At 41.0% G+C, this 19,734-nt stretch overlaps 3 protein-coding genes and 1 non-coding gene across 4 annotated transcripts; 3 read left to right on the forward strand and 1 right to left on the reverse strand.

Annotated features, from left to right (window-relative positions):
• Nucleotides 1–3,511: 3,511 nt before the first annotated feature.
• Nucleotides 3,512–5,263, forward strand: pdyn (prodynorphin). The gene is made up of 3 exons (XM_047601496.1): nt 3,512–3,652; nt 4,036–4,163; nt 4,435–5,263. The coding sequence occupies exons 2-3, from the start codon at nt 4,050–4,052 to the stop codon at nt 5,038–5,040; spliced, it is 720 nt and encodes a 239-aa protein (XP_047457452.1). The 5' UTR covers nt 3,512–3,652; nt 4,036–4,049; the 3' UTR covers nt 5,041–5,263.
• A 248-nt stretch (nt 5,264–5,511) lies between these two features.
• gmeb2 (glucocorticoid modulatory element binding protein 2) lies at nt 5,512–12,449 on the reverse strand. The gene is made up of 10 exons (XM_047577564.1): nt 12,131–12,449; nt 11,561–11,690; nt 10,887–10,972; nt 10,545–10,669; nt 10,352–10,455; nt 9,042–9,199; nt 8,893–8,961; nt 8,658–8,795; nt 8,240–8,362; nt 5,512–7,157 (listed from the first exon to the last, which is right to left on the reverse strand). The coding sequence occupies exons 2-10, from the start codon at nt 11,680–11,682 to the stop codon at nt 6,544–6,546; spliced, it is 1,539 nt and encodes a 512-aa protein (XP_047433520.1). The 5' UTR covers nt 11,683–11,690; nt 12,131–12,449; the 3' UTR covers nt 5,512–6,543.
• Nucleotides 12,450–13,906: 1,457 nt separating this feature from the next.
• Nucleotides 13,907–18,026, forward strand: tpk2 (thiamin pyrophosphokinase 2). The gene is made up of 8 exons (XM_047570078.1): nt 13,907–14,062; nt 14,167–14,408; nt 15,400–15,463; nt 15,538–15,668; nt 15,752–15,870; nt 16,033–16,165; nt 17,311–17,407; nt 17,490–18,026. The coding sequence occupies exons 1-8, from the start codon at nt 13,972–13,974 to the stop codon at nt 17,534–17,536; spliced, it is 924 nt and encodes a 307-aa protein (XP_047426034.1). The 5' UTR covers nt 13,907–13,971; the 3' UTR covers nt 17,537–18,026.
• Nucleotides 16,919–16,991, forward strand: trnam-cau. The gene has a single exon. It is a non-coding gene; the product is annotated as a tRNA-Met (tRNA).
• Nucleotides 18,027–19,734: the final 1,708 nt, after the last annotated feature.

The raw sequence follows: 19,734 nt of genomic DNA on the forward strand, positions 1-19,734 counted from the left end.
CATATATATATATATATATACATATATATATGAATAGTGCAGTATTGGCACATAATTTATATTAATCCAGCCATAGTCAAACTTGGAAATGAATTTGAAATGTGCCATCGGATGTGTATATCATCATCAGCTCTTCCACTGAAAAGAAAATGCATGTCAAAATAATACTTTGCTTAGATTTACGCTGATCCGCCACAACATTAAAACCACGGACAGTAGAAGTTAACAACATTAATCATCTTGTGATAATTCAGTGTTGTTTTGGGAAACTTGGCATTCATTCATGTGGATGTTACGTAGACATGCAGCACCCACCTAGACCAGACCAGGTACCCCCCACCCTGTAGAAATAACACTCCTTGATGGCAGCAGGATACACACACCAAACACACACACACACCAAACACACAAAAACGCTTAAGGAACAACTCAAAAAAACATGAAGAACAGCACCAAGTGTTGACCTGGCCTCCAAATTCACTACATCCCAAACTGATCAAGTATATGTGGGATGATCAACCATTGAGGCCCCTCCCCTCAAAGACCCCCCCACTAACAACATCCTGTCACCAGACACCACAGGACACCGTCAGAAGGCCCATGTCCATTCTCTGATGAGTCACAAGTGTTATGGAGGCACAAAGGAGACTTGGACAACGTTAGGAAGGTGGTCGTAATGTTATGCCTGATCTGTGCATCTCTATCTTGCCGCATTCGAGTGTTTTTCTCTTCGCGAAGGGGGTGGGGGCTCTCTGACTGTTGTGGTTTAAAGGAACTTTTGTGTGCACACGTGACCACATTTTTACACAAAACCACCCGTCATGAAAAGATGAGAGAGAGGTCGCCAAACTGCTCCCATCGTCTGTGCACGAGCCAGGAAGTGATTAGTCACAGAAACTCCTCACTGCCGTCCTTGAGGACCAAACCTTGAAAGAAAAACTTGGTGGCAAAAGCCAAGAGAACAGAACGGAACTCAAGCATGAATACAGAGACATTTCTTACTCGCTGGTGAATACGTGGATTGATTCATTCACTGATTTCATCCTGCGTCCTGCTGCTGAACATAAAGGAGCGTCTTTGCTGGTGTAGATGGCTGCTACATGTCTAAGTGACGTCCACATGAACGAATGTCAGGTCCATGTTTCCCAGCAGAACACTGAATCGATGCAAGACGGTCAATGTTATTCCCTTTAATGGTTTCAATGTTGTGGCTGATCAGTGTGCATCTCGGCTGTTGATTAAGATCACATGCGAAGCTAATTGAAACTAAATGGGACTGCTTCTGAGCTTCAAAGAGGGGAAAAGGAAAATGGACAGGTGTCTTCCTCTGGGAATCGTCCGTTTCATTAAATTTCACGCCAGTCTTCATTTTCATCCTGACGTGTGATGTGTGAGGTGGAATCTGGTGCAGGAGGAAAAAGGACATAATCATTCCAGCTGATCTCCAGCAACCGACGATGTAAATGTAGTCATTATACAGGAGCCCTGGCGGAAGTGGCTGAGGAGGATAATTTACTCTGAATCAAAGTGTTGGACTGAGAGACTGATTCTGTTTGTCACCTACTGTTCCATCGCTCCCTGACGACAACGGAGCAGAACGGTGAAGATGTGTAAGTCATAAAAACCAACAAATGCAACAACTCAATCTCAGTTACTACTGAGCAATTATTACACGTGCAATTCAACTAACGAGCAGATAGGATCGGTTTTAAACATGTTTGATTCTGAAATAATAAATCCAAGGCTTCAAGAATAAAACCATTGTTTACCACGAAATCAGTCAGTCATTAAACCTTGAAGTAACCTTGAAATGTTTAATTGCTGAAGATGAATCAGGCGTTTACCTTCCTCACAACAAAGTGCTGGCTCCTTCAGAGCTGCTTTACCGCTACTACTTCCTTCTTTCCTTTTCAGGGAGTAATACAATGCATTATGTCGCACTTCACCTTGATTTGGTTCTTCATGTACAAAAAAAAAAAAAAAAAAAATCGCTCTAAATGCTTGGTACTTGCAAACAGGTTTGTGGTTGGTGATAATTTTGCAGGAAATTCGATCGGAGACAGTCCACGTCCATCATCGGCTCAGATAGATGGAAGCAATTTGGAGATTCTCATCTTTTCATGACGGTATGGAGGTGTGAGGAATCTGCGAGTGCGCTGCGGCCGTAACTCAAGTGGAAGGTGGAGAGGAATTAATCACTTCAGAGAAGACCAAAATATGTTCTACACCTGCAGTGGTCACGTATTAAAACTTCAAAACACGTTCGCGTCTCCGGAGACGGTTCGTCTGCGAAAACTGAAAATGGTTCGTCTCCTCCTCCAGTGATTATATTGTCTCTGGAAGTCTTAATCTCATTGCGGTTTCATTGGAAATAAACTTTTATTGCAAGTCGTTATTATTCTGTCCGGATCAGTATTTTTTTTACTGATAATTTATGTCAGTAACAATTAATAAGTGTTTCAACCATTAAAGGCCTTTATCACATGGTGCGTGGTCATAGTTACCAAATGGTCTGTGGAGTATTTCAATCACCTTTCTTGGAGAAATATGTAGTGGAATAAACTCCAGCTCTGAACAATCCCCAGCATGGTAGGCAGATATACACAGATCAGCCATAACATTATGACCACCTTCCTAATATTGTGTACGTCTCCCTTGTGCCTCCAAAACAGTCATGACTCATAGGAGACGGTTCTTCTGAGGGTGTGGTGTGGTGTCTGGGAACAGGAGATTGTTGGGGGGGATCAGTTTGGGATCTAATGGATTTGGAGGCCAGGTCAACACTCTCTGATGTTCTTCATCAAGGAGCCATCAAGGAGAGTCAGTGCTGTGGGGTCGGGGGTGTCTGGTCTGGTCTAGGTGGGTGCTACGTGTCTATATCCATGTGAATGAACGCCAGGTCCAAATGTTTCCCAGCAGAACACTGAATTGTCACAAGACGGTCGATGTCATACTACTTTCAAACAGCTACAGTTGTGAAGAAAGAGGAAATTAGATATGGATTATGGATTGTTTTGAGGGGCCGGGGGCCTCCAGACCGTTTATTTCTACTTTTCTGTTGTAAGCTTGGGCATTTCACATAACAATTGGGGTTTAAAGGCAGTGATTTGCTCTTGGAGGTTCAGGCCAAGTAACGTGGCCCCTACTGTGTCCACTTGACAAGTAAGCTGTGATGTTTCCTCCTGTCACGAGCCGCGCAGTGAAGCAGCCTCGTTTTTAAAATTAAAACGAAAACAGCCTGCAGGTGCCTTGGTATTGCATTTAGTCTACCTGAGTAGATTTAGCTACTTCACGCCTCTTCAGCTGAAACATATAACACGGTTAATGCTCCAATGATGTCAGTGCGCTTCACAGCCCGGGGTTTGATACCAGCACCCCGAGATGGAACGATGATGATGATGATCGCTCCTCCGTGTGGGCGTTGTTCAAAACTCCTGACGCTGGGGGCGGTGGGACTCTTTACGCAGTATATTTCCCTCCCATTGGTCCCTTTAATAGAAGCTGCACTGATGACACAGCCGCTGATAAAGAGAGAAAAAGGCGACTAGCAGCAACAAGTACTGGAGGAACAAGTGCTGGGAGGCGGACGGCGAATGATAGATTCTACCCTGTGAGTCTCAACACGACTGGAAGTACCTGTCCAACTGGCGAGGTACCTTACTCTACTTTATACTTAACACTTATTTTTCCCTGATTTCTTTATTTTTATTTTATTTCATTCATTTATATTTTTTTACGCAGACCACATTTGATGTTGGGGCGACTTGGGGCCAGCATCATTACGCAGTGCGCATATGTCTTCAAGCCCAGTACAATGGGTTTTTCAATCAGCCACGATTAAAACAGACTAAATTTAGAGCATTTTTAAGCAATGAGTGGGTTTGTGTTGTAAATTAAATTTGCGTAAATCACGAATTTCTGTGGTTTGCAAAGATTTTAAATTGGCCCATTTAATCTCGTCTCCACTGAAGCGTGTTCAACTTGTTTTTCCCTTTTTTTCCTGTTTGTGCGTGTGTGTGTGTGTGTGTGTGTCAGGGATCTGGTGAAGAATGGAGTGGTATGTTTTGGTGCTGATGCTGAGCTTGCCGCCCTCCATCCACACAGATTGCTCTTCGCAGTGTCTGAAATGCGCACAGGAAGTCCCCAGCCCTGACAGCAGCCTGGTGAGAGCCACTACACAGATTCAAGAAGACAATGAGTTTTTTCTTTTTCTTTTTGGGTACATCTTGACCGTAATGTACAATTTTGGAAACCTGCAAAAGCATTAAAAAGGCCTCTCTAGAAGAACTTTACTTGAATGTAGTCATTTAAGTCTTTATTTTAAAAACAATGCGTGTGCACTTTTAAATGTTTGGGGAAAGCGGATGAAAATTGATCAAAAAATACTATGAAATGTGTAAGTGCTTCTCACACCTTTTTCCCTGTGTCCTGCAGTCGTGCATCGCGGAGTGTGTGGGCCAGCTGGAGAGCTGCGGTCAGGCTCCGCGGCTGGCGGACCTGAGCCAGGATGAGGCTGCGCAGGAGGAGGAGAGCCAGGAGGCGAACCTCGTCAAGCGCTACGGAGGCTTCATCAAAAGGATCGACAAGAACAAGAACAAACTCTTCACCTCCCCGCGGCGCGACAATTACATCCTGAAGGCCGGGGCGCTGCCCAAGAAGTACGAGGACTTGCTAAAGAGTCTCGAGAAGAAGGACGCGACCCCGCCGCAGCGCGCGGAGGACGCGCTGGAGAGCCAGGTCCTCCGCGGTTACGTTAAACGGTACGGCGGCTTTTTACGCAAATTCGGCCCCAAGTCAAAGAGGAGTAGCTCCGAGGAGGAGGAGGACGAGCAGGAGGAGGGGGCGGAGGAGGCGAATCAGGAGCGCCAGGAGCCGGAGGAGCTGCAGAAGCGCTACGGGGGCTTCATGAGGAGGGTCCGACCGAAGTTGAACAACTTGAAGTGGGACAAGCGGTACGGAGGCTTTCTGCGCCGGCACTTCAAAATCTCAGTGCGCTCAATGGAGGAGCCGTACTACTACTACGATGACTTGAGCCTTTAAATAAACCCTGCTGATAAAGAAAAATAAATAAATACACAAATGAATAAATAATTAAAAAGCCTAGAAGGAACTTGCGCAGGTCTAGGAAATGCCATTTATCTAAAAGTATCATATGCCTGCCTGCCTGTCTAGCCTACTCGGTTGCCTTCTGTGTAACAACTCTAATCTCTCTGTTATTTGCACCATCGTCTGTCATTCAATAAATGATGCTTGTTTAATAAAACCGCGACCAGATGGAATTTAATGTTGTCCTAAAAGTGCAAAAGAAAAACCCCATACCTGTACCATTAAATAATTTCTTATGTTTCATAGAGGAAAACCCGGACGTGGCGAGTCTTAAATCCATGCACAGACCACATCACACACACACACACAGACCAGCTGTTAAATCAACTTCTATATTACATTTTGTGCACATTTTTTGATTTAAATGAGGAGTCTTTGTCTTTTTTTTTTTTTTGCTATGCAGGATTAAAAATGAAATACACGGTTTTTAATTTATAACGTTCACATACACGTGTCTGATATGAAGTTGTATGTAAAACGTTACAGCGCGGTTCTATTAAAAACTATAAAGACAGGATTGTTGAGGGAATCTAGAAGGAACGTTTTTAAGAAAAGAAAAAGAGACGTATCTGAATCTGCGAGAGGAACGTGACGCCTACGGAGCGATATCCTTGTGCCACCTAGTGGGCAAGTAAAGTAATGGCAAGTAAAGTCAGTTCTTTTCATTTGTTTTGACTTTTTATTTTTTGATCCTGTGCATCGTCTACCTTCATGCACCGACCAGCCACAACATTATGACCACTGACAGGAGAAGTAAATAACATTTAAACCACTTTTCATTCATGTGGATGTTACTTAATGAAGAGTCCCCCTCTCCACAACCCACTAAGAACACTCACACAGGACGCCCTCAGAAGGTCCGTGTCCATTCTCCGATGAGTCACACCCGGAAGGAAGGTGGTCATAATGTTATGCCTGATCGGTGTCTTTTTATTTAGTATCTGTGCCACCGTTTGCATATTCTTACCTAACAGTCCATCTCAGATTCAGCTATCACACACGACATGTTGGCACACTTCCATGGATACAGTGAGCTGTATATCCACCCTGAGTTAAGAAACAAATAGAGCTTTAAAAACCCAAGTTGCAGTTTATATCTTTCAGTCCAACACACACACACACACACAAAAATGACGTTAATATTTACAGTTTGTTAAAAAAAAAAAAAAAAATGCACATCTTGCTTTAACTAAACAATACTTCCTTGCAATAAATCCGCGGATCGACTGCTGTGTGAAATATATTAGCTACAAACTTATATTTACAGTATAATCACTCATGATACCTGATAAAACTCAAATTAAGACATTTCGAATGTGTTGACAACATCTATATGAAAAGGCTTGCGTGTGTTAAATGACAAATGAAACCAATGTTTGAATTGTGCAGCCGTCACATTCAGTCCGTTCTAAAATGACAGAAAGCTTTTCGTCCGTCTCACAGCTGCTCAGCCTGCCCGTCCTTCTCCGCCTCCGTAACCTGCTCCGACTGACTCTCGTCGTCGCCGTCGGCCTGGCCCTCCCCCTGCGAGTCGTCGACGGCGGTCGCTATGCCGTCCACGACGCTGATGCTGCCAATCTGCTGCTGGATGGCGGCGCTCTGCGCGGGGGTCAGGTTCTGGAGCGAGGCCGGAAGCGTCACCAGCTGGAACTGAGGGCCCACCACCTTGACGAAGGCCGTGGAGGCCGCGCCCTCCTGACCCGCCGCGGTGGACAGCATCGCCAGGTTGGACGCGTCGGTCACCACCTCCGAGCCGGAGAGCTGGGAGGTCAGGAGGGTGTACCCGCCCAGGGTGGTGCCGGACTGGGCCCCCGCCACGGTCAGCACCTTACCCAGGGGGAGGCTGGTCAGCTGGCTGGGAGAGAGGGTGATCTGAGTGGGGGCGGCGTTGACCGTGGCCGGGGTGGAGATGGCTCGGGTCAGACGGGGGCGCTTGGGCGCCGGGGGCGAGGGGACGGGGGCGAGGGTCATGAGGACGCTGTTGAGGTGCTGGGATTTGCTCTTCAGCTCCTTGGCTCGTTTCCTGTGCTCGTCGCACTGCTGCTCCAGAGCTGCAGGGAGGGAGGAGGCAAAGCACAGACACATTAGCAGTTAACAGCTTCGTATACAGCATTCAAAGAGTAAGAGGCTGTGGCTCAGGAGGTAGAGAGGGTTTTTACACAAGATAATTCACAGGCAGGGTGTTTTTATCCATCCAGACGCTGACGATACTCAGATCTACCTGACTTTTAACTCGTCATTAAACGACTGTGTCCATGAAATGAAAAACTAGATCAGCAACAAGTTCCTGCAGTTAATATTGACCGATATATCGGCCGGCTGATATTTGCGTTTTGTTTTTTTTTGTACTGGTATCAGCCGATACACGGGTGCATTTGCCGATACATATATATATTTTTTCCCCACTCTGGCAAGACTTACAGACAGGCGAAACCACAGGCAGCCCTGTGTTGCCAGACAGGTTGCAGACCATGCAGCCCATACATGGCCCCTCCCCCACTAGCAGGAAAATGCTTGTAGGTGTGTAGAGCACCCCTCGACACCCTTTTATTTATTTATTTTTTTAAACGGTAACCAAATAAAGCTCTATTTACCAACACATTACAGTCATTAGTAACAGTCCTAACTTTTACTGTTGTTGTTAAGTAGGAGTTTTCTAGCTGATGTTTTTCTCTCTCTCTCTGGCGAACTAATAGTTCAGGTTGTCAATCAACCACAAAAAAATGTTTATGTTTTTGGATAAATTGAGGCTTATAACATAACATTTGTTATCATTGTGTCATTTTTATCATGTAAACGGAAGTAGAAAAAGCAGCATCAGCTCCAAATATCGTCTCAGAAAAATCTGCATCACGTACCAGCCAATGCTGATGTAAAAAGAATCGGTATCGGTACTAAAAAAATCCATATCGGTCAATCTCTAGATAAAACCAAAATAATGAGCTGTCAAAGTAAGTTCTACCAATGGTTGATTCCCACTACTACAACATCAGTCCTATGGTAAAAAAAAAAAAAAAAAACTTGTCTTGTTTGACTTTTATCTAAATCTCAAAGACTATTTTCTGTTTGAACACTAAATCAGTTTCACTGAGTGGTATTAGTGGAACGATGAAGACTGGATTCTTGTACTGACCAGCAAGACTGCGAGTGTACTGCTCTCTGTAACGGTCCATCTGGCTCTTATGACTGGCCAGAACCTTCTTCACCTGGTCCAACATCCCAAAGTTCTGCACTATGTTGTTGAGTAAAACAGCATCTGGAAAAAAAAAGAAAAAAACATTGTGCTCAATGAGACCAGCTTGGTGACACTTTGGGATTAAGTGAATTTGTGTTTTTTTGTGTCATTGCTATGGAGTAGGGGGGGTCTGATCTGGTCTAAGTGGGTGCTACATGTCTTAAGTAACATCCACATGAATGAACGCCAGGTCCAAAAGTTTCCCAACGTAACACTGAATTGTCACAAGATGGTTTAAATGTTACTCGCTTCTCTCCTGTAAGTGGTCGTAATGTTGTGGCTGTGTCGGTGCACATTTATCTTTTCGTGATCTCACCATTGACCTTCAGAGGTGGTTCACACACTCTTTCCTGCAGCCCCTTCAGAACATCCTGCATCTCCTTCTGGAAGTCTTCCAGCACCTCCTCCAGAAGCCCCGCCTCCTTCACCGTGCGCCAGAACGTCACCGAATCCTCTGGACGCACAAACACACACACACACACACATATATATTATTAAAAGTACAACACTTTGCATTATGGTGAATGTATGAAAAGCAGGTCATTGATCACCTCCGATTGCCGTGACCCACTCGGAAGTTTCCTCCATCACCTCTGGAAACAAACCTGCTGCTCCATTCACTGCAACACAGTGGATGGTTCATGTTAGTTTTTCATACTGAACATATTTAATTTCTTCATCACACACCTGCAGGACTTACGGTCGGTTAGTGGGGGGGTTGCGGGAACAAGGCTGGTGGACTGATCGCCGACGATGGAGACTTTGGCTCCCACCAGGTCTATCTTCGTGCTGCGGCAGGTGTTGGAGCAGACCTTCGTGTGCTGGTAGAAGTCCAGTTCACCCGAGTCCATGATCTTCCTGTGAAATGTGAAGAAATGCTTTTAGGACGACAGTATTCAATTCAATTCATCTTTATTTATACAGCGTCAATAACAAACAAAAACCGGATACTGTCTGGTTTTAATCAAGTGCTCCCTGAGGTCCTTTTAAAAATAATAAAAAGATGCTACAGCTGAACTGAACGGCCTTGACATCTGTTTCTTTTCTTTCTGTGAATTATTAAGCATTTACTACTTTGCCGTTTGCTGCACCCACAGTTGTATCTTTGCAAACTTGAAACAAACTACTTTACTTTTTTTTTTGGTTATATTAGTGTCGATGATGAATCAATTTAACACTTAATATCGGAACAATAATGGATCCAGTGACTCATCTCTGGAAAACTATTTTGTCTAAAGCAAAATTAATTTAATTTTTTTACTGTTATGAGACCTTGAATGCATAAAGAAAAATCCATTTTTTAAATAAAAGGTAGCCATGTTGGTTGTAAAAACTCTTCCTATAAAGCATCGAAATGAAAAGATGCGATTGAAAAAGGTTTGGAAGTATTAAAAGTGCACCGATCAGCCACAACATTAAGACCACTGACAGGAGAAGTAAATAACTTTGATCATCTTGTATCAGTTCAGGTTTCTGCTGGGAAACGTTTCGACCTGACATTCATTCATCTGGATGTTACTTAGACATGTAGCACCCCCCGTCCCATAGCAATGACACCCCTTGATAAAAGCAACACACAAAAACTCTGGAGAAACTCAACAAAAACATGAAGAATAGCACAAGGTGTTGTTGACCTGGCCTCCAAATTCACTAAAAACCCAAACTCATCAAGTATCTGTGGGATGATCCACCAAACGGGCCCCACCCCACAACCCAGGACACCCTCAAAAGGTCTGTGTCCTTTCTCTGATGAGTCACAACTGTTTTTGAAGGCACAAGGGAGACCTACACAATATTAGGTAGGTGGTCATAATGTTATGCCTGATATAATGCATCTAAATTAAACAGTACTTCAGAGTAAACGACATTAAAAGGTCAACTGAGAAGTCCTGGTCATCATTATTGTTAATGATTAATAAACCAGACTCGCTACATGTTTGTATCCAATAATCTAAATGTATAAAAAAAAGAGTAAAATTCACATATTGACACTTATGAACCGGTCCACACCTGAGCATGGTGCCGTTGAGGCGGATGGCTCTCTTCCAGTCCTTCAGCGTGGACTTCCCCGCTAAACACACAAACTCCTTGGGGCTGATGAGCTGCTCGTTGAACTGATGAGAGAGAGGAAAGAAAAAAGTAAATTACAACAAATCCTAACTAAAAAAAAAAAAAAGGGGGAAAAAGGGGCTTCATCGTATACCTGGACACATTTAACGTTGATCCCAGGGCAGACGAACTTCTTCCAGACCAGCGTGGCTTTAGCGTCTCCACAGGTGATTGGGTAGAAGACATCAGCTTCCACGTCCACCTCCTCCGTTAACTTCACTGCAGAAACAGAGAAGCATAGAAACACATTGTCAAAAAGATTTGCACCATAATGAAGATTTTATTATGTGACTGGAATAACTGAGAACAAGAGAAACAATGATTTATTTATTGCACTAAATTCTGCAGAGCTATGACAATTCATTCTTTTTAAGCAAAAAACAAAAAAGATTCACTCATTTTTAAAGTGCATTAAAGTCCTTGTATGTCACATTACCTATAACTGTCTCTTCCTTCGAGTCTGCTCCTCCGGCCTCAGCTTCAGCTTCAGCTTCCTCTGGCACCTCTGTGAGAACATCCTCCCTGGAAAACCAGATGGTTTTCAAGACATTAGGGCATGTTTTTGAAGTTATTATTCATCGTTTGTTGGGGCTTTATTTTGTTTCGGGGCCATTTTGCATCTCTTTCAACATTTTGAGCATCTTTGTTGAAATTTGACGTTCCTGGATCATCTTTTACCATCTCTTTGTGCTTGTTTTTCTTGTTTCTGATTAGTTTTTTTTGTCTCTTTTACTTGTAGTATCATTATAAACCCAGAACAGCCTCAGAGAGCATCTAAAAGAAATAAAAAAAGTAGACTTCTTTCCCCAAACAAAAATATTTCGTTTATTTTTCTTTTCATCTTAGAATATGTTTAAGCCTGAAACACCCAAGTCTCAAAAAGTCCACCTGGAGCAAAAATGTCAGAAAATGTCATGTAAGTAAGTAATTTTGCCCATTTTTTCCAGAATACCCAGAAGTTTGAATATCTAGCAGTTATTTGCAATGATAGAAGAGTGTGATAATTTTCTGTTAGAGGCACTATATTGGTTGTAAAGCTCAAGGTGTCAGTTCTGCATTTCGAAAATAGATAAATAAGAGTCAGTGTGTGCGTGTGTCTGTTTGTATTACTCTGGCTGGGGGTTGATCTCTGTCGTCACGAGCACAGTTTTATCCTCCTCCACCACAGACTGCTGCTCCTCTCCCACCGATTCTGGTATGGTCACGATCACAATCTCATTCATCTCCTGCATGCTGACCCCTGAGGAAGGACAGGTGAAGCCTTATTTACAAAGTTACATACACAGATCAAGCACAACACTCCTAATATCGTGTGCTACATGTCTAAGTAACATCCAGGTCCAAAAGTTTCCCAGCAGAAAACTGAACTGTCACAAGATGTTATTTCCTTCTGCTGTCAGTGGTCATAATGTTGTGGCTGATCGGTGTAGCTCACAAGTATCGATTTGTCGTGTTTTCGATTAGTCAGACTGGTTACCATGCTAGGCTAACAACAGCTAAGGATGCACACTTTCAATGCACCAGCGACAATGTGAGAGTCAGATTCACACCGTGAAATTCACCAAACCAAATTGTGTTTTCTCACTATTTAGCTCCTGTAACGGAGACGGAATGATGAGGGGTTGGTCGCATAGCGGGAAAAAATAAAAAATAAACATAAAATGTAAAACAAAATCTTACCTTTCTCACGTTTTTGGTGTTTAGTCCCTGTCTTTAACACGGTCTGTTCTCGTTGTCTTGAGTGCTGAGATGAAAACACCAGGAAACGTGGATGTTGTTGTCCGACAGGAACCTGCTAACTAGCTTTGTTTGAGCCTGTTCCAACAAGCTGTAGCCAAGAGCTAAACATGCAACCACGGCAGAAGTCTCCTTTACATTTCTGGTGTCGTTTCTAGTAAAGATTTGGGAGCGAGTGGAGATAAACCAATCCTAAATTCATATTCGCAAGTCTACTTGAACATAACCAGTGGCTGTAGATGCACAATATCCTGAAGCGGCTTTCTTCTTCTTCGTTGGATATATGTGCGACATAAAGCGACATTATATTTACACGTCGCCACCTACTGGAGAAAAAGGGGAAGGGAAGTTTAAAAAAAAGTTAATGGTTTTACACTTTGTGCTTTTATGGTTTAGTCGTTTGCATTTTTATTATGTTATTAAAGTAATTTTATCACTTTTTAAAAATCTTGTTTGCCTTTGCATTTTGTTATTTTTATTTTTTTTCACTTTGTGCTTCTATAGTTCAGTCGTTGGCATTTTTATTATGTTACTAACGTAATTTTAATAACTTTTTCTTATGTTTGCCTTTGCATTTTTATTTTTTATTATTTTTAGTGTGATTTTTTTTTTCACTTTGTGTTCTTAGTTTTTTTGTGCTCATTTCTACTAATTTTTTAGTTTTTATTTATTGACTGATTTTACCTTGCTGCTGTTGGTTTTATGCAGCCACTGGTGTTTCCTCACCTACGATAGAATTTTCCACAGGTCTTGCTCCTGTTTTAATGAATGCTGTGGGAGGTATCGGGGGTTGGGGGGAAAGTTTTAATAAAATCAGACTCCAGCAGCGCTTTAATAAGTATTAAGCATGTCCATTCAGATACAAGGCTAGACATTGTACTTAAGACAGCACAAATGATACACAGATTTAAGAGGGTACGGGGAGAAATTAAGTTATTTTAGGGTCCCAGAAATGAACTAGCATGCCAAGAGTGCAACACGGAAATATATTTGGTTTAGATAAGATAAGATAAGATAAGATAAGATAAGATAAGATAAGATAAGATAAGATAAGATAAGATAAGATAAGATAAGATAAGATAAGATAAGATAAGATAAGATAATCCTTTTTAAAAACAGTGTAATTAAATCAATGTCAGGAACATGGGTTAGAGGAAGTAAGTGCTGGCACCTATATAGTATTTAAAAGACAAATAGGAGAAAGTCATAGGAGCAGAAAAGTAAAAGGCATAATATCAAGGGTGGGATTAGGTCATTCTGGCCTAAACAGTACACTACACATAATAAAGAAACATGCTACAGGGAATTGTAAACATTGTGGGTTTCAGGAAACTGTATTAAAAAACAGCACCTCAAAGGAATCAGATAACTTTGAATTTAACTGATTTATTAAGAAAAAAATCGTGGGATGTTAATTACGGGGCTATAATTTTTTAATTTTTTTTTATACTTTATTTATTTATTTATGGATTTAATTAATGTAGATTTGTAAGCTGTCATGACTCACACTCCAGCTCCAGTCCAGACGGCGGTAATGCACATAACAGTTGTTTGCCTCCGCCATTAAAAAGAAGAAGAAGAAGATGAAGAAGAAGAAGAAGAAGAAGAAGAAGAAGAAGAAGAAGCAGAAGAAGAAGAAGAAGAAGAAGAAGAAGAAGAAGAAGAAGAAGAAGAAGCCAGTCACACACACTGTATGTCTATGAGCATGAGCAGTACCCGTGTCTCACCGAGGAGGGCGCTATGAGCTACCACAGTTGCTCTTCTTCTACACATTTATTCTATTAATGAGTAGTTTAGATGTGAACATGGCTCAATGCGCTTGGTCGGAAAACATTCTCAAGCTCCTCCGGCGAATGAATAACTTTTATTTACCAGGTAGACGAATGCGAAAGCGAGAAGCGGATGTAAATAAGCAGATTTTTATTTTTTTATTTATTTTTTTTTAAACAGTGACCATTTCCCAACTTGTTTCCCCACAGGCTCGAGTCGTGCTAACTGCTTAAGGTTTGAGATAGACGGAGCTCAGGTTGGTTGGATTCCTCCTCACGTCGCTTCGCTGTTGACCCGGTATCCAGCGGTGTTCAGGCCGCCACACGGTGGCGCAGTGTCGCTGTGTGAAGGTCTGGACTCCTACGAGAAGAGATCCGAGGCCGTGGACGCGGTCCTGAAAGACCTGAGGAAAGAAGAGAGTCTGACGTGTCTTAAAGGATGGAGAGATGAGGTGAGGTCGTGGTGCACTTTGGTCCCTGACTATTACCTGGCGTTGACTTATTTGCATGGGACTTCAACAACTTCTAATAATGAATGAATGAATTAACTTAACTGTAACGTAATTATAAGACATTTTAATTGGCTTTAATACTAGAAATCCAAGTCAGAATGGTCTAATTTTTCCTGGGTGACCCCCTGAGTTTGTCTACTGTCAGAATAAAGTGGATTTAGTCTGTGGAAATGAAGAGTTTTAATTTCAGCCTGAAAAGGAAGGGAACATTATACAGCCAAAACATAAGATATGAGATCATTTCAGGGGGTTTTATTCTGAAATTCCATGTCAGAAAGGCCAGAGAGTTTGCCCCAAATTCAAAATAAAATATCATGTAAAATATCTAAAATATAAGACATTTTAAGGGGCTTTTATTCTGAATTTCCACATGAGAATAGTCTAGAATTTTCTTGGGTGGTATATTTTCAGTCTAAAGTGGGATTAGTCTTTGGACACGGTGTTTGCAGGTCAGCAGTTTTAGGAAGGTTGTCATAATGATATGCATGATCAGTGTTTTAATGCTTTTAATGCTTGTTTGCATGCAATAAGTTGGTGGTGCGTGCATATCTCTACATGACGATTTATAATTCCAGTCTGAACTCTGGTCTGTAAAAAGAAAGAAAATTACATCCTAAATTCAACTTACATGTTCTTAAAAAAAAAGAAAAATCAGAGAAATTCAGTTTCTGTTTTTTTTCTTTTCGTTTTTTGCAAATGATTTATAGCTTTTAAATTTTGTTACGCTGCATGCAGACATAACTGAGTTACATCAGCCTATAGCCCTGGGTGTCTTGCATCTATAGAGGTGCAGAAACTTCACTTTGCATAGAAAAATGAGACCACAGTGAGTAAAAATGTGACAGAAACAAAAAAAAAAACGTCCAGAAAGTGCCTGGGATTAAGGTATGGTTAATGATGATGTTTAATCTAAAGCATTCCTGTGTTTCAGAAATACAGCGTGATGCCAAAATTCTGTGACCCTCCTTCGATGTGGATGGAAAGATCAGCTACATGTAGGTTCTGACCCTGTTTTATCGTTCTCTCGTTCGTCTTGTGTGAACTGAACCGTGTCACTGCTGCACTCCAGGTCTTTTCGGGGTGAAGCGTTACGGAGTTCACCTCAACGGCTACACCGTCAGTAAGAGCGGCGAGGTCAGCATGTGGCTGGCTCGACGGTCCCTCACGAAGCAGACGTACCCGGGGCTGCTGGACAACGTGGTGAGTACGGACTCTGACCGGAACCTGCTGTCGTAGTCGATGCAGCCAAGAGAAAATAACTCACGTTCATCGTCTTCGGGCAGGCGGCCGGCGGACTGGCTGCTGACGTCGGAATCAAACAGACTATGGTTAAAGAATGCCAGGAGGAAGCGTGTATCCCAGCAGCCATTGCTGAGAAGGCCCGTCCTGCAGCAACAGTGAGGTAAGCTTCATAGGAGCACTCATAACATCTTCTTTGTCTGAAGAATATGAATGTGCTACTAAAAATAAATAAATGCTGCTCTGCACTACAGTTATAACTTTGACAATATGCCACAGTGACATGCGATGCTTTGCTTTAATACTTGAATACTGTGTTTTCCAGCTACACCTATGAGGATGAAGAGGGCGTGTTTGCAGAATGCCAGTTTGTGTTCGATTTGGAGCTTCCTCTGGACTTCAAGCCCGTAGTTGGAGACGGAGAAGTGCAAGATTTCCAGATCCTGCCCATACATGAGGTTCATTTGTAATTTATTTATTTGCACCATAATATACAGAGACAACAGTAGTAAAAGCCCTTAATGTAACTCAAAAACTTAGTGTAAAACTAAGAGTAAGAGTGTAGATAAAATGATATTGTGAGTCTTCAGTCTGGACTTAAAATTAATTAAAGAAGTAGATGTTTTTGAAAATAGGAATGAACCTCTGTTGGTAAAAGAAACCTGACTTTGTGAGGTGTACGGCAAAAAAAGGGGATGAAGTTTAACAACATGTCTTCTGTTATAATAATGAACCTGAGAGTTAACAGTTAAGAAATCATTGAAGGATTTAGAAACAGCTGTAGAGAGTAAATTTATTTATGAATGAATAAATAAATAGGCAGAACTGAAAGATATTAATGTCATAAATTGACAATAATTTTTTTTTTTTTTTTTTAAGTAGAGCAGCAGGTTAGTATTGCAGACATATTCTGAATCTAGTATCCCATTAGTCTGTGATGATACAGTAAATGTACCAAGATTTAAATGTCACAAAGATATGTGATAGGTATTTTCTGTAGTACTATAGAGCCCCCATTTTTTGCACGTCTGAGTTCAGCTCTCATGGAGGTGAAGGACAGTATGTGCAGAGTAATAAATCTAACAAAACAACAACTGACTGACCTAACAAAGTGGACAAAAGCAGAGCATGACTGGCCAAACTGTTGTATAGACAAGGTTAAAGGTCAAAAAGCCAAATAGACAATGACGCCTGTTTTTGTATGTGTCCAGGCCTCGTTGGCGCAGTTGGCAGCGCGTCAGTCTCATAATCTGAAGGTCGTGAGTTCGAGCCTCACACGGGGCATGAGTTTTTGCCACGTTATCCCATGGGATAAATACATTTTCTATCACTTTTTCCTTTTTGAATCTGTAGGAACCACAAGTAAGTCTGAACATTAAGAACAAAAGTGATCTAATGTAGAAATGTGCCACTATGAGATGTTAAATTCTTCTCTCGAGACAATTTTTAGCATCACTTTGAGATGGGATGAACATCCTGGTTAAATATAACCCAAAGCTTTGTCACAGTAGTACCGGAGGCCAAGTTAATGTCACCCAGAGAAACTCTATGATTATACAATGAATCCCTTATGGTGTTTTTGTTTTCCTCTGTCTTATTTCAGGTGAAAAAGCTCCTGGCGACTGATGACTTTAAACCAAACTGTGCCATGGTTGTCTTAGACTTCCTCATCAGACATTCGTTCATTGATCCCGACACAGGTTTGTGTTTCCACAGTGGAAATCAATTATAAAAGTTGGTAAATAGTTCTCATTTGTTTTTACTTATGTATGTTCATTTCAGAGCCGTTCTATCAGGAATTTGTGGCGGGACTCCATCAGACGATCTAGACTGAAGCTGACGACGCTGCGAGAAACAAAGGCTCCGTCTGCACTGTGATTTTAAAACGGAGAATGGCTTAAATGGAGAAAGAGCTGAGGTCACGTGATGGTGAATTGTCGAGCTTTGGGACATTCTGACAAATACAAAGTACTTAATGCACTGGTTTCCCAAACATAAATTCTGTTTGTCTACACCAGTGGTCCCCAGCTCAACCTTGCTCTCTGCATGTGCCGTCTCCAAGTGACGTCTTAACTTGTTTTTCAAACCATCAAAAGCTGATATTTTTTAACACACAACCCACTGTGGTCTGTCCTTATTACCCGCCGTTGTCTTGTTTCCTGGCTACTGAAGACGACTTTGTGAACCACTGGTCTAAACTGTCCACTCCTTGGCATCTTATAAATGTGCTTTTATTGTTATGTAAATTAACATTTTACATCAAAAACATTGCGATATTTATGTGCAATATGAAATAAAAAATTATATACTGTAATCCTACAGAAAGGTGTCTAGTCTTTTATTGAGTAAAATTCAGGCTGGTATCGGCGATTGTGATCTGCTACTTTGTGTAAATGCGCCCTAATGTGTGTGGTAAACCTAAAAAACATATTCTTTATGAAGCTATGAAACTGAAATACACTACAGAGTTATTTATCTATTTTAAACTCTGAAGTATATTGAAGTATCAGCCTCATTTACTATATACAAACAGAGACACAATCGTACAAAATATGTGAAAATGCTGCGTCAAACACTATAAAGAGAAATAAGTAAATAATAAATTAAATAATCTCTTATTATAAAAAAAAATGATTACTGACCCTGTTCTCTCCTCTTCTCCTCATCATAAATGCCTCGTATTCTGTGTTGTGGTTTAACCTGAGTTTGTGTTTCACAAGTTTTTTTGAGAATTGATTCTCCAGCATAAATGACTGGTATCGAGAGTATCATATCTTTATTTGAATGATTTCAGAGATAAAACCTGGTCAGTGAGAATTATAATATACTATTACTAATGTGTGACATGTGACAGAGAACATAAATTATACTAATTCAAACACGATTGTGATGTACTGTTGGAGAACTTTATAGTGAACTCGCATGACGAGCGCAAAGCCACTATGGGTGCCAAGTTTCTATGTCCAGTGTGTCCTAATATATCTCATTCCACTTTACAATGAATTAAAAGCATGTGCTGACAACAGCAAAACCTTCAGACGTTAAGTCAGATGCACATAATGAGTCTGAAAATGGGACATAGTCAGCTATTAACAGACTGATTTTATACAAACTGATTGCAGGGATGTGAATAATGTTAATCTGATTAATAACTTGAAGAACAAAATTTTAATAATATTTAAATTAATGGAATTAATTAAGAAATTATAATTGTGATAATATCAAACTGTAACATGTTAGGTAGATTCAGTCCGTTTGATTCCTGGAATGCACCCTGTCTCCACTGGGGTAGAAACCAGTCGGACGGGATTATGCAGCAGAGTTTAAGTTGGGTGAGATAGTTCCAGTAATCCAGTAATCATTTATTTCATTTTTCCAGGTGAAATAAGTGTTATTAGTGTTGAAGAGTCCTTTTTTCCTCCTCTGTCAATTTGCTTCATGTACTCATACGATAAGACAAGACAATCTTTTATTTATTCAGTGTTGCAATAGCAGATTAAGTTTAAGGACAGTGCATATGGGAAATGCATAAAACAAACATTAAATAAGTACAAATGAAAATGAAATACAATAAAAAAAGCTTCTGCATATTTCAGATGCATACTTTTACCTCCTTACAACCTCATTTTATTTTATGCTATTCTTATATCTATGCCTTGTTCATATATGTTTTTCTTATCTTGTGACTCCTTGAACAAAATTATTTCCTTGCGGGGTCAATAAAGTAATCTTGAATATTTGAATGCTTTAAGAAAACAAGAAAAAACGCAATTATGTTTTTTATTTATAAAGTAAAAGTCAGAAAATGACTTGGGCAATTATGCTATTAGGCTAAAGATATGGAGATTTATTATTATTATTTTATTATTATTATTATTATTAGTAGTAGTAGTAGTAGTAGTAATACTATCATTATTATTGTATTTATCTGCATCCCGAGTCAGTAGGACAAGTTGCAGTAGTAGAAGAAGAAGGAACAGCCAATGAGCGACGAGCTTTGGAACAAAACGCGTCGCCATTGGCTGCT

This window comes from Mugil cephalus, chromosome 1 (genome assembly GCF_022458985.1).
Source record: "Mugil cephalus isolate CIBA_MC_2020 chromosome 1, CIBA_Mcephalus_1.1, whole genome shotgun sequence".
Lineage (NCBI taxonomy): Eukaryota > Metazoa > Chordata > Actinopteri > Mugiliformes > Mugilidae > Mugil > Mugil cephalus.

Bases quoted from the DNA above. Each gene is read 5' to 3' on its own strand.
- tpk2 (XM_047570078.1), top strand. From the start codon at position 13,972: ATGAGTAGTTTAGATGTGAACATGGCTCAATGCGCTTGGTCGGAAAAC. The intron at 15,669-15,751 runs GTGAGTACGGAC...GTCTTCGGGCAG, and splicing joins CGGGGCTGCTGGACAACGTG to GCGGCCGGCGGACTGGCTGC. The intron at 15,871-16,032 runs GTAAGCTTCATA...TGTGTTTTCCAG, and splicing joins CGTCCTGCAGCAACAGTGAG to CTACACCTATGAGGATGAAG.
- pdyn (XM_047601496.1), top strand. From the start codon at position 4,050: ATGGAGTGGTATGTTTTGGTGCTGATGCTGAGCTTGCCGCCCTCCATC. The intron at 4,164-4,434 runs GTGAGAGCCACT...TGTGTCCTGCAG, and splicing joins CCAGCCCTGACAGCAGCCTG to TCGTGCATCGCGGAGTGTGT.
- gmeb2 (XM_047577564.1), bottom strand. From the start codon at position 11,682: ATGCAGGAGATGAATGAGATTGTGATCGTGACCATACCAGAATCGGTG. The intron at 10,670-10,886 runs GTAATGTGACAT...CTGTTTCTGCAG, and splicing joins GAAGGAAGAGACAGTTATAG to TGAAGTTAACGGAGGAGGTG. The intron at 9,200-10,351 runs GTGTGGACCGGT...CACATTTCACAG, and splicing joins CTCAACGGCACCATGCTCAG to GAAGATCATGGACTCGGGTG.